This window comes from Branchiostoma belcheri, unplaced genomic scaffold, assembly GCF_001625305.1.
Source record: "Branchiostoma belcheri isolate BF01 breed outbred unplaced genomic scaffold, Haploidv18h27 scaffold15, whole genome shotgun sequence".
Lineage (NCBI taxonomy): Eukaryota > Metazoa > Chordata > Leptocardii > Amphioxiformes > Branchiostomatidae > Branchiostoma > Branchiostoma belcheri.
The window spans coordinates 3,257,280-3,271,922 of NW_017802935.1; the positions used below are offsets into that span (position 1 = coordinate 3,257,280).

Here is a 14,643-nt window from a genome sequence, read left to right on the forward strand (position 1 = left end):
TTAATCCCTCCGCGTCTCTCGAGGGACGTAAAATAGTCCCACGTGTACCGAATACCACGCTCTTGGGGAATCAGAGAAACGACAGGGATTAAACTGAAATTGCCAAAGATAAGCTAACAAGACTCGGTTTCTGCCCCAAGATCGTTGCCCTGGCAGAGGTTACCCGTGGATAAAATAACGTAAGATTACAGAAATTGGCAAATTACTATCGGGTAGTTTAAGATTGCTTTGGATGTGATGATCTTCGATAATTGCTTAAGAGAAAAAAAGTAACAGTACGTGCCAAAAGCTGCATCGATCTACAAACGAGGAATAAAAATCATCAGTTTCCCCTGCGTAGTAAATAAAGTAGACGTTTTAACAATCCTCTCGGCAATTTCGAACACCCACGGCTGATTGGAAACCCTCCAACGGGAATGAAAAGTATTTTTGGTTGAAGAATATCGGTTACTTCAATCACCGCTGTCTGTAGTATACACTACTAGATTGCTTTGGAATTTTGTCAAATACATAAACTTAAGTCAAACCTATAAGGATTCGCTGTGTGTATTTTCTCTGCAATATTTGCCTATTACTTTACTTTTACCTCAGGTTTACAAGATCGTGCCCTTTTGTCCAGCTGGGCTCCTTATTGCCTCTTTATTGCACACCAAGGTCTTGAATAATTGATTAAAGCCCAGTTTGTGAGAACGTATTCGACAATATGCCGTTGTGTTATGACCTACAACAGAATAATATCGATGGAAAGGGCAGCAGTGTGTGATATTCTTGACCTTGAGCGATGGCTGTAGAGATATTGCCATCATCCTGGCGTCTGAGAACAAATATGCTCACATATATTCACTTGGCTTTCAGAGAGGAGCCGAAGGGTTGGAAGTTATTCGAGCAATACTATTAATATATAGTCCGCCTTTTAATGATATTTCATTGAGAATCACTGCGTTCTGTTATAGTTTTGACGCTTGCAATACGTTTTGAAACTTGTTCAGTTATCTTATATATAATTAGCATGCATTGTCTGAAGTTTTAAGGAGTTACCAGACAGTAACTTAAAGGAGACGTTAAGTGAGATTTATAACCCAGACTGTATGGCGGATTGGTGGACGGATGAAATTATATTACCGGCCCATGATGTATTGCTACGATCAATATTGATTGCCGGATTAATTAAGAAAACAATGGAAGTAATTAGCAGGATCATGTTCCCCACAGATGAGTCAGAAAAAGTTTCGCGCTCGGAGAGTTTGTTTACGACTCAATAACAGACGACTTCATCAATTCGTCAAGTCCGCCATCTTGTTTTTCTACGGCATTTGGCGATCCTTATCGAGGATAACCGACGGAGATTTACGGACGGTGACGAGTTGAACCGAACCCCATCTGGCCCACAACTGCGCCATCTGTGCCTGTGGGCAGGAGAGGTTTGATCGCTATCTCTTTAACATTGCGATGTATGGTTCACTCAAGTGGCGTAAGGTCACTTCCATTTGGAAACCTTTCCATTTCCACACACAGATCCGCAGTCGTTAAACGTCCGAGGGAAGTCGTTCAGCCTTTAGCAGACCATGTTATGTCAGCACATAATGGTCTCTTGTACGAGTCGGCAACTGAACCGAAAAAAAGGATCGGAAACGAATTTTCAACTAAAAGGTAACATTTGCAAAGCAAATGCATCATATTTGCCTACAGATGGGCCAAGCTTAACCAACTACTGATTTGTTTATTCTTACTCAAACACCCCTCTTGAACTCAGTTCTGCATGGCACTTGCAACATTATGTAACCCAACACCAGTTACCATGGTGATAGACGTCTGTTTTTTTTTGGAACGGGAGAAGACGAAAAAACTGAGCAAAAACACGAAAGTTATATATGCTAGAAATCAATACAACTGAAAATGTACACAGATGAATGATATATGCTACTGTAAGTACCAGAAGACGGTATTGAGAGATGAGAAGGGTTATTGGAGTGGCAAGGACACCGAATTCATCAGAAACTTGACCTTGGTATATGACCGTGAAGACCACCCATCCTTGATGCATCTTTCATATCTATTCATTACAATTCTGTCAGGATACTAATAATGGTGCGAAATCCCTCTGAAGGTGTCAAGGACAAGATATCAAATAACTTCATTAATATTACAGTAGAGTCTGGCAGACGCTTGGACAGACTGTTATGCACGAAAATAAAGATGGAGCAAACGTCTAACGTGCCATTGAATATACCGCTTTTCTGGAAGGCATTAGGACCGAAATAGCCGCATGTGTAATAGAGCAATATTTTGCTTCCTTGTCGACCCTTGGCAGTTATGCCATATTGAGTCAATACATTGTGAAGGCAAGAAACATATGCTTTCCTAGATGCAAACAAAATAGAGGTGTTCATGAATATATACGTAATCCATTAAGAAAAGAGTTGCCTACTTCAGTTGGACTCGCTTCAGGGGTTCGAAAAGGAACCGTACTCGGACCATTAATCTTCCTTCTGAACAGCCTACAAGAATACAGATATAGGTTTTTGCCGGAATTTGGAGTTTTAATCTTTGAACGGACTATCTACCGATTTCCTGAATTAACGCAAAATTGGACAACTATCGTCAAACAAACTTCATTGTTGTCCACCAAGGACGGAGTATTGAACTGCTAGCGTCCTATAGAAAAGGGAACAATGCGTTAAACTTACAACCCAATAATGTCCAATACCGGACACAGATGGCCCCGCCGTGTCCCTTTCTTCGTCCATCGATTCTTGGCAAGTGTCAAGTTTTACAGTCACATCTGGGCATTTATTTCAACACCATGATAATATCTCCAACGGTGTAAAAGGAAACATAGAAGACTAAAAGGAAACTTCCAAATACATACACTTTAAGATTTAATATATGGATAATGTTTCAATGATCTGATCTGATCTTTTAGAAAATGTCTAGAAAACAATAAGACAGTTGAATCAACATAATATTACCTCAATCCCCTTTGCATCTTTAAATGCTAAAATTTCTAGATCAATCATTTTTCCAGCATTTTCAGGTTTGAGTGCTTTTTTTCGTTCAGTCCGTACACACATACACACACACACACACACACACACACACACACACACACACACACACATATATATATATATATGTGTGTGTGTATATATATATACTGCAACTTTTTTATGTATTAGAATACCCTGTAAGAATGCATTCCACCAAAGTGCATCTATTCAATGGCAGAATGTATCGCAAACTCTAAGTGCCATTTATTAAAAAAAAACATTATTACATGATTGTGTTAGTGACATAGTAGCTAATCTAATACGTTTACGAGACAGACTTAAATTGCTTTTTATTACCTAATAAAGATAATGAATTAAGTGTCTGGACGTCATAAACTCATTGGGCCAGGCAGGGTACAGCATTCATAACCTATAGAGCTCTAAACGAGTCCTTCTATTGCCGAGAAGCTCTCTGATCTCCCTTTTAAAGTAACGTTAATGTACCCCTGGAGATACACCCATACAAATGCTGCCTCACAGGAAGACATATTTTACATTAAATCACTGTGTTGTGCCAAGGCAGCCGTTTAATGTTTGCTGAGTTCAAAGGCATTTTAGATCAAAAGCTTTAGATAAAATAAGACATCATGGCCAACTGAGTGAAAAGCTAGGAGTTCATGTTGAAGGAGTGACGTAGCCGCATACCACTCCAACGATCTGGTGTGACAGTGATTTCGTGGAGGGCGAAATCACGGGGAGCGAGAACACCAGCATAGGGATGTTTTTTCCTCCCTATCCCACTCAAAATGGCTGTTTTTTCTGCCACCCTATCTAGCTGTGAGCAAAGTAACTGAATCCCGCCCTGTAAAATCTCCCCGAATGCGCTAGTAGACTACGGCGGGCGGGCAACACTTTCAGTACCAAGGAAAGATCCCGGGTAGCTCACGATGCTCCGCAACTAGGATAGAAGTGATGCGACTGACATACGGTTCTAGATCGTTCTGATTATAGCAATGTAACTGAATTCCACCCCGTAAAGTCTCGACGAAATGCGCTAATAAACCTCAGCGGGTGAACAACACTTTCAGTACCAAGGACAGACCCCGGAAAGCTCACGGCTGTCCTGTACTGGGATAAGAATCCCTCTTAGTAAATATAACCCGAAATGCGCTCAAAGACCTCAGCGGGCCGGCAACGCTTTCAGTACCAAGGACAGACCCGGTAAGCTCAGGGTCGGTCTGTACCAGGCTTAGAGTGGGCGTGATCGCCAGTTCGAGATCTTTCTGTTTGTACCTGTTTGTACCTGTTAGCAAACTAACTGAATCCCGAATTTTGCAAACAGACCATGGCGGGTGAACAACGCTTTCAGCACCAAGGAGAGACCCCAGAAAGCTCAGGGTCGGCCTGTACCAGGCTATAGGAGTGTTCGTGATCGCCAGTTCCCTACAGATGGGCCCTGAAATAGACTTCCTCTGTACTTAACGACATCCGAGATGTATGAAGCCAGATGAATGCTGCTCCCAAAGATGCCTATCTCGCCTGCAACATGCGCTTACCAGTCCACCCAGCCAGCAAGACATTTAGAGTAATGGCCGGCTCACGAGGTTTCTAAAACTCTCTCTCTCTGTACATGAATGCCCTTCGGAGACGTACAAATGCTGCTGACTATTCTTTCATAGTAACCAAGGACACCATTGCATGTGGAAAACGAATGTGAAAGCAAACTTTAGAGCACTTGAAACTTTTCCATGGCGCAATGAATGCATCCATCGCCTCAGGGCCTTTATAAGCTGTTTCCTAAATGTCTGCTGCATTGTAATGTTTGCACAATGTACTGCATTGACGGGAAAGCAAAGGGGAACAGATACGGCAGACGTATGGAAGCCGTTTGCCGATGGCTTACTTGTTTACAGCGATGGCCTTGAGGATAGATTCATCTGTCATCGCCGGCGTTTAATGGACTCAGACTGACTGAGACCATGTCAAGCGCTTTGTCAGCTTTCCGTTAACAAGGATTATCGTGAAATGTCACATCTAGAGTATGAGTTGGTGGGGTAGAAGCGTGTGCCGTATTTACAGCTCTATTTGCCGGTACAAAGCTAGAGATGGACCTCCAGGCTCTCCACGGCATCACACGACGCAAATGGCATTTTATAGCGACTGCCGCAAGATGATGAATGTCGTGAAAGCACTCAGTCGCAATCTACGCGACGATTCGGCAATTCTGTGGACCGGCGGAATGCCGTTAATCGCGGAGATAGGCCGGTCTGGCCAACTTTGATGCACGATTCAATCCAATCGGCAGCGTAATCAACCTGTAAATCACCAGACTTTATCACTGAAGCACACTTTTGACATCTGTGGGAAAGAACTCTCTTTTTCATGTACATGTATGACAAAGCCCGTATGCGTGATGTAAATACTATAAGGCATACTGATGAAGAAGATATGATATCCCGAATATGTATGAATGGCATAATTCAACACAATCCATCATGTAAATGTTATAGCAGTTCACAATACAAAATATTTTAAACCGTGTCCAACACATTAAAAGTCTAATTCTGCTGCAGAAGTGCTTGCTTTAATTAACATGGTAAAAAGTTCACAGGGCTAATTTGCATATTTGCAACATTTCATTACTGTTTTCCTTAACTAATTTGCATATATGGGATATTTCCAATACTTCTGATAGATAGGCAACGAGAATAAGTACCTAGAGCACTGGGCCATAGATAAGCACACCGGCTACTCAAAATGTGTGTGAGAGAGAGGTGCTTCATCATCCTAGACCAACGCTTTCTCATCGTTTAATAACTCATATATCAACGGTCTGCTGCGCTCGCTATGAAAGTTGTACTGAGCACATTTCTCACGGGGGTTAGTTATGCCTCCACGCGTCCTCACTGGCATGTTACTCTTCCATATTAAACCACAGTCTGCCTGCTGCCATCCATACAAACCTGGAAGACTCTATGTGTGTGTAATACATTAAAGTGAAACATGGCGGGTGTAGGTCGGGGTTTTAACCCCATTTTGCCCTCTATCAATACATCACAGAACTGTGCACAGAGTATACTAATACATCAGTCAATTATAAACTGGAAGAACGTTGGTAATTTGATTGGTTGTTGTGCAGCTGTGTCCACGCCCCAATACGTGCTGGATGAATTTGTGTGATGAGGGGCGTGGGGCTTTTTAGAACTCTACATGATTGGATGAGTCATGGGTATCGATGGAGTATTTCATTTGTTCCATTACTATGATTGGTGGGACCGTCTTCTGGGTCATTTCTATACACGGTATCGGCATGGGTGGGTCTCTAGGTACACAGGAATATGATTCATATAAAAATTGAATCTTGATAAAATAGATAATATTTAGTATATATACGATACATACAGGACTTAATTGCACGACACTGTGAATGGTGCAACTATTGAATGTGGTACAAAAACTTTACATTCTAATTACTAAAACAACAAGTCTTTGGTATATATAGTGATACATATATACCTGTATTAATTTTGGAAAATGAAAAAATATAGTTAAATTTCAAAGAAATGGAGAGCTAAAAGAAAATATTATGCTATTCTGTAAGAAAGAATACAACCTTAAAGTTTTTTAGCCAGCTATTACGGGAAAAATATTCTGACTTACGTCGGCTACAACGACGACACCGACGGCTTCATTTTTGCACAAGTCTGTTGACAATTAAGGACCTAACTAGATACCAATTAAAGTACAAGTTTACAGACACAGTTAATAACCGTAATGTACTTTCAACCCGTGAGGGAATCAGGCAGCTCCACAAGCTGTGCGTTTTCAAATCTGTGAAATAGCGGCAAACACCAGTGATATCATTTTAAGTCATTAATACTAGATGAATATGACCACCCTAAAGCTTTGTGATAACAATCTAAGTAGATCTATCATAGTGAAATCGCTTCTCCATATTTAAGCATTCCGGGCAACAAAGAGATCGGTTAGTGAATGAGTATGTGTGTTTAAACAATACAAACCTTAAACTGTGTGAAGAAATGAACACACACACACTTGAAACATATTAACTTTTATTTTCACAATCCTGATTGATGATTCTCTTCCTTCGCTTGAGGGAGGAACTTACAAAATCGGTCAATATCTTCTGCAGTTCTCGTAATTCCGTATCTTGGGAAGCTTTTTAATTGCGGACGTCCTACATCCTAAATTTCAGTCTGGCTCGCTCATAAAGCTATTGTAGACTTTTAATACTTGGCGTCGTATAAAAACATATGACATTTTATCCGCAAGCTATTGTGATAGTTAACTTGTGTGATTAAATTGGCATTGCCCTTCCTTGTTCCTTTAAGTAACATTATGTAAAATTTTTGCACCAATATATTATAATACTTATAATAGCTTTTAGACATACTCATACTGTGTCATATTTTGGCACCTTCACTTCCTGCTACTTACTTTCAATGTATTAGGGTTGATTCATCTTACGATTTAAAGAAATGAAAAGAATATTTACTTTTTGTATATTCTATATATAGCTTTTTGTCCTGATGTTTCACAATGTAGCTTTAATTTTGGTGGACATTGTGCCCATACACTGTGCACACAGAACACCGTCCCTTTAACGCCCGTCCATATCTTACCTACCAGACATACTGTCTTGTGCGTTAAAACCGAGACCCCAGTCTCTGATTTAACAGCCACGCTTCATAATTGCATGGCTTATATCCAGCACTTGGCTTAAATCACGTCGACCTTAACGGGTTACCTTCCAAGTAAAACCCAATATCGGCAGATGCAGATGTTTTTCGACAGGGTCCATCCCTACAAACTGTAAGCAGAGATCCCGAGAAAATGGCAAGGGATGCCACAAATAAATGCTAATCAGTCATTCCGACGTGGGAGTCTGTAGGTAGCAGTTATTAATCATACTGGGACGCGCTTAGCGGTTGGCTGGAGAATATGTTAGCCTGATAGAAGGGGGCTCGGGTAGGATTGGGCTGTGTAGCCGGTGGATATCTCACTAGAGGCAGACGGATTTGAACAAGCAGACATCTCCCCACGTCATATCCTGTTGGTTAAAGATACCGTTATGTCGCACTACGCTCCACTGAGATGGAAATACGTACGGAAGCGGCTGGTGTATCATTCGGTTTGAGTACAAGGTTTTTGTTTCCAGACATTATACGTCACCGTATCTTCGCGCTGTTAAAAACGTTGTGCTTTTCCAATTCCCCATCTTCAAAGAAGAAGTTTTTCTTCTTGAAATGCATCTAAAAAGTAGCAACTCTGTGTTGAGTTGAGTTTCGTATGCATGAAATGTTAGAGAAAGAAAACAGTTTTTAAAACCTGTGAGTATAGCGGAATCTCTGTGTCGGAATGCCGCGCTCGTCTCTGCTTGACAAACAATAGTGTGTATTTTTAGCCCATTGTTCGAGGTGCCAGGGTAACGGCCGTCTGGAACACAGGTCTGTGGAAGCCTCTACAGTCTACTCCAATGGTATCCGTGGATTAATCGGCCACAATCTTGATGAGAAACACGCCGGGCCGCGTTTTAATCAGCGTGGGCCAAGGGAATGGTTCGATCCGGGAAATTCCATTACTAGTTTACCGCGGGGGTGGGGTGGGGGGGCTGTATCATCATCAAAGGGCGAGCCCACTTTTAGCCTAAAGGGCTAAAGCAGAAGGCGCATCCTCAGTGACTAGCGTGTCACGATATATTATTAGATCCTTATCTGGGGCAAATAAGTGTTTAAACCCTTCGCGGTTAGAATTCTCTGTGCACCGTTGCTTTATTCAATCTGAAGGCTTAGGATTTTCTTAATGTCAAGGTGACTGTATCTACGCGGCGCTTTCAAAGAAAACTCTGAGTTTTAAAAGGGACATTTCAAATAATTACGTACACCTGACCACCGTTGAGGTGCTGAGCGATTGAATGATACTGGGAATTTTTATACATGAGTAAATTAAAAGATAAGGTACTAGAGGAAGTCACAAAATTTATGTGGCAATTCCGTGAATATTTACGTATGTGAAACAACAAATAAAAAAACCCATTGCTAAAGTGTCTTGTACAATGACGATTATATCGGCTTATATACCACATATCATATCCGCTGATATGGTAATCAGCGGATATGATATGTGGTCAGTTGTCTCCTGAATTCTGTGTGTTCGAAAGATAACCATAGAAGCTGTGCCTAATAACAACGAGGTTGATAGTCCGGATGATGAATGTATCTCCTAGTCCGCCGTGCTGTCAGCACCCCTCCCCCGCTCACTCAGTGGTTTGTCCCCGGCTCGGGCTCGTAATCTTTCCGGCCTCACGGTGACAACGCGAACCTCCCGCGCCCCACATCCCGGCTCCTCCGTCTAATTCCAGCTCTCCCATTCCTCCGCAGATTCCATCATCCCAGCGTGAGAGAACATTCCAGCCAGAAGGGAAAAGGCCAAGACGGAGTGAAGGAGCAATATGGCGACGTCGGGCGTAGTTTGCGTCTTGGTGTGCTGGTGCGGCTTGCAAGGTAGGTAGGTGTGTGGGTGTGTAGGTGTAGCCGGCATCCCATAGCCGAGTACGTAGCCGTAACTACAGGACCGGTGCGCGCAAACTGGCGTAAAATTCCACCTCGCATGCCTGCGTTTTTGCATAGTCTTATGCATCATTTCCTTAGAAAATTTTCCACGCGTTACGCACGAGTGGCGAACTTAGCGGAACGTCTTGAATTGAAAGAAAAAAAAATAGCGCATGTCTTTTCGTGAGCATCGCAAGTTTTTACACGTTTGGAGGTGGGCGGAGCAAATTTGGTTCATCAAATAATTTTACGCTTTCCTAGTCCATACCTTTCGAAGACTTCTAGGTATACTTGTTATTCCGTACATTAGTACGTACTCCATTCTGCCGTATTTTTTCAGGCTCTTGCCTTATAAACATTCTTGCCTTGCGATAAGATTTATAGCTTGCAAAATAATTAAAATCATAAAAGCATCCCCGAGGAAACAGATGTCTCTGAAGATCACATTTTACATGCTTCATCCAAGGCCAAGTTTCTTCCGACGAAACAAAGTCTACATGATGAGTAGTAACTGCACACATGATATATTCACATTTAATATTTCATACCTTGTTCGTAGGTAATCTTAGTTGTAGTTCTCCCGTGTTTTATGAACAATATAGCCTAACTGAAAGAACACCTAAGGAGTAAGAGGATTTGTATCTTGTCTACTAGCATGCCCTGATACCAGTAGCCGTGGTGTGTTGAAATGCCCCCTTTTTTGTCGGCATTGGCTCCCTGCCCTGTGCCGTGCACGCTGCCCGATTCGGAAAGGACCTGTTATTGATCGGCGGGCGGGCTAGCCGGCTCGCGCGCGGTTTGTTCATTCTTACGGCGTAGTCCGGTGAAATGCCATCCTCTCCACCGGAAGCTCCCGTGACTCCCACCGCCCAGCGGATCTCGTGAGCTCGGAATGATTTCTATGGGCCCATTTAAACTTTAGCGGCTTTTCTGCGATCAAAACGGATACCGTTTCAAGGATGCCGTTGGCAAACAATGCAAATCTATTATAATAGTCACTCCGCCATTTGTCTACGTGTTATAATTGAATCAGTAAACAAAGACTCTCGCTCTCTGAGTCATGCTGTACCGTTAGCTTTGACTTTACTACAACATACCTTCTGTCATACTTTTTCTTTCAGTTTGACAATTTTGAATATTGTATTCTAACATTACTGTAAACATGTTAGAAAAGACATCAGGCGCATGGTGATTAATTGCTTCATTAACGTCGAGACGTTTATTGTCTTTCTTTAATTACTTAAGCGTTATAAAACACGGATTGTTTGAGAGATGGGAGCGACAGATGGGGGTCACTCCGACAAAATGGCGGCAATTGCCAGACAAACCTGAATAATAAGTCTGAGTTTCCGCCGGGACGTTAGATTTAAGTGCAGCGTTTAACCATGCGGCAAGTGGCACTATAAGGTTACATTTGGAATAACAAATTTTGGAATAAGAAATTCTCCGCATCGAGTAATGGTATAAAAGTATATATCCTCATTGATGTTGTATTTCTATCTTTCATGTACGTTATCAAAGTGACTGAATGAATAATACTTTTGGAAACACTGGTTTTATTTTTTTTTCTTCAATGATAAATAACGTATATTTGATATTGCTAGACAGTGCTATATTGGAATACCGTTACAAGATTTTTTTACTAAGAACACGATACTATTAGAAAAAATTACTGATTTTATTTCATTTTATTTTTTTTCATGAAAATGCTACTGTGAATTTCATACTGACAATGATCTACTAGATAACCGTTGCGGGATCTGTTACTAAATAAACAACACTATTAGAGACAATTCACTGTCTTACTTCAGATTTTTTCAATTATAAATCATGGATTTCATCTTGCCTGACAGTGCTCTATTAGATGAAAGATTTGTGACTAGATACACAATACCATTAGAAACAATTAACAGCTGTATATTAGAATTTTAATTTTTTTCAATGACAACTAGCGTGAATTTGATTTTACCTGACAGTGCTCTATTGGATAACCGTTACAAGGTTTGTCGTTGCACAGTGGGAAAGACTTTGTGGGAACAGAGGTGAGCTAAATGAGATTAAGTCCCGGCAGTTTGGTCGATTTTCCCGTGCCGCTGTCACGTAGTGTTGGCGGTTTGGGAAGTGATGTCTGCACGCAGAAGTGAGCCGAGTGCCACTTACCCTCCCAGCTCATCTCGTTTCTCAGCCGCACAGTCTGTCCTCTGGATACCACTCAGAAATCAAGCACGTACAGGGACCGTCCATTTCTGTCATACAGTATTAACTACGTAAATTGTGGAACAAACTTTCTACGAAAAAAGGCTACTTACCACTGCATAGGCTTTAGAAAATGGACTGAAATAGGACCTGTAGTTCGTTTTGTTTTGGGCATATGTTAACGACGTTATTTGTGCCCTGTTTTATTCATTATTGTGAATTCGTCTGTTTATCCACTGGCACCCGGCCAATCGACCACAAGCCAGCTTCCTGCTGTCTGGGACCTAATTTCCTGTGTCTGACCTTTTGTGGTCTGTGGTTAGGAAATTCAGCCCACCCACGAGCTGTCAATCAACCAACACACCCAAAACAGTAACTCCGTACACAGAGCAATCTAAATCTACATGGTAGAATTAATTAAACGTGTTAAATACTAATATTCTAAGCAAGCAATAACTGAATACATTTGTATCAAGATCACCGTTAATGTATGTTGCCTAGGTCAATGGCAGCGTTTTCGCAAACAGAAATTTTAAGACCAGTCAGACTTTAGCTCCAGACACATCAAGCAAATAAATTGCTTCTTAAGACACTGTAAATAAAGCAGCGAGGGACCGGCAGAAATCAATACCTATGGTTTAACTCCAAGTTTGGTGTTGGCTGAACGCCACAAGCCGGATATATATAACACACAATCATACATTTTGCAACGCGTAGAGCATAACAGAGCTGTATAGATTCTTTATGCTAATGAAGACACAGGTGTCTAAAAATATGGCCTCCGCAAATGGTTTGATATCATAATACAGAGTTATTATGAATATCATATTTGACGAATGTTGGTACGGTTGGCTCATTGGCTCATTGGTATTGAATTAATGTTAGTTTCAATATTCATACGTGATCAAGTTTGGAATTCTATATCAGAAAGATAAACATGCCAAGATGTTTTTATAATTTTTATTGGCTATTGTAGGGAATATATGGTAATGCATTGAGATATATAAACCATACTCAAGGAAATTAAGTTATTTAAGCATTTGGATAGATTTTGAAAACTTTTATGTGTCAAGTAGCATCCACACTACTTTTCGTTTACTGACTAAAAGTAGTGGATGCTACTTGAAACGTCTGACAGCTTTTAAAATCTACCCATTTGCTTGAGTAACTATTTCTTTGTAAATCTCATTACCTGGATGTCTAACTTTCATCGACGTATGAATGATACTTTTTGCATTACCGTAAAATTACTCGCCACAGTAGGTCAGTGATAGGTAGAAACTCGTGCGTAGCTAAAATATGTGCTCATTACACCAAAGTATGTTGAGACCTTAAATGCATCAATACATCATTGTCACCATTTTTGTAAAAGAGATGAATTCTGTAAGCGGGTTATATAAGTAGCGTAACTGTTAAATCCGCAAAGCCACTAATACGTCAGGTACATGAGTTGTCGCAAGAGCGCACCGTGCATATATTTGCATGTCTGCCAATAACTGTATCATCAGCGTATCTGTCTGCGATTGTTTGTCTTGTCAAACCCCGGATACTGATATATCTGCCGCTATTGTCAGATTCTCACCCGTGTATTTTCCATCTGTCTTACATTACCATTACACAAGCCGTTTCATATACATGTATAATTACATGTTACGTTCATCTGTAAGGATACGGTGCAGTTGAAATTGCGTCTTCAGCATAGTCTTTTATTTGATTATGGAATTTCATTGTAAATGATTATAATAATATTTTCCGTATCTTTTTTCAATACAGACTGTTATCAGACACGACGTAATACTCTGGATATCTTTATCTGTACATTTGCGTCAGATTTCTGAATGATTCATCGATTTACGTCACTGTGTTGAAGCGGAAGAAACACAGGAGATTTGCATTGGCGTCTCCAAATGAAACGGAGTGTATGGCGATCGTCAATAACACTCAAACAATGCACTTACATGTCAGCACGTAATGGAGGACCAAAGAATACTATAATAACTTAAAGTACTGATGCAATAATGGCGTTTTAAACTTTCAAAAAGACTCAAATCAATGCACTTACATGTCACTACGTAATGGAGGACCAAAGAAGACTATAATAACTTAAAGTACTGATGCAACAATGGCGTTTTAAACTTTCAAAAACACTCAAATCAATGCACTTACATGACAGTACGCAATAGATGACCAAAGAAGACTATAATAACTGCCAATGCAATGATGAAGTTTCCAACTTTTGGGGATAGCTGGGAGAGTTGTATTGTACAGCCACTTTATTAGTGATCAAAGTAGGTAATACAATCTGGCGCTGTGATGTTAAACCTATTACAAGGAATTTCACAAACTATCATCGTTGTAGGACATTATTTCATCAATTATGTATATCACTATTTACTGATGATATGGCTATAATTGGTACATTTTTTTTGCTCTGCATGAAGTAAGTACGCATGCTCGAATGACGCCTTAATACATCTAAATTAGGACATTTTCGGTAATGTCATCATTTATACCTACCTAATATGCTTTCCGCTCGGCTGTCATTCACACTAGTTCATCTTCCTCCAACATATTGCACAAAAGACTGTTCCTGGCAATAAACATAGAGGAACTGGGTCACAGCAGCAATGACGGCCGTTTTGTCGCCTAGCAACGGGTCGTTTGGGGTCAGCGAGGGTTGGGTGTGATGTGTGCTGAGTGTGTCGTCCGTCACATCCAATCATTAGTAAGCGGGTCAGCGCGCCAATGGCGCGGGAGATGTAGAGGGAACATAATGCGAGGTTGTAAGAGATATGGTCTAGACGGGAGATTGACGGACTGTACGCACATTAAACCAGTTTCCGGACATACGTGACCGACGCTTCGACAATTCCGGATATCCTTCTGTG

At 40.9% G+C, this 14,643-nt stretch overlaps 1 protein-coding gene across 2 annotated transcripts in view; it reads left to right on the plus strand.

Annotated features, from left to right (window-relative positions):
• The window catches only part of LOC109465317, a 78,733-nt gene that overhangs the window by 36,249 nt on the left and 27,841 nt on the right, over positions 1–14,643 (plus strand). For both annotated transcript variants that reach the window (XM_019762524.1, XM_019762525.1), the window contains one exon: positions 9,389–9,511. In XM_019762524.1, the coding sequence (XP_019618083.1) occupies positions 9,460–9,511 (52 nt within the window). In that variant the 5' untranslated portion in view covers positions 9,389–9,459. The remainder of the gene's footprint in view (positions 1–9,388; positions 9,512–14,643) is intronic.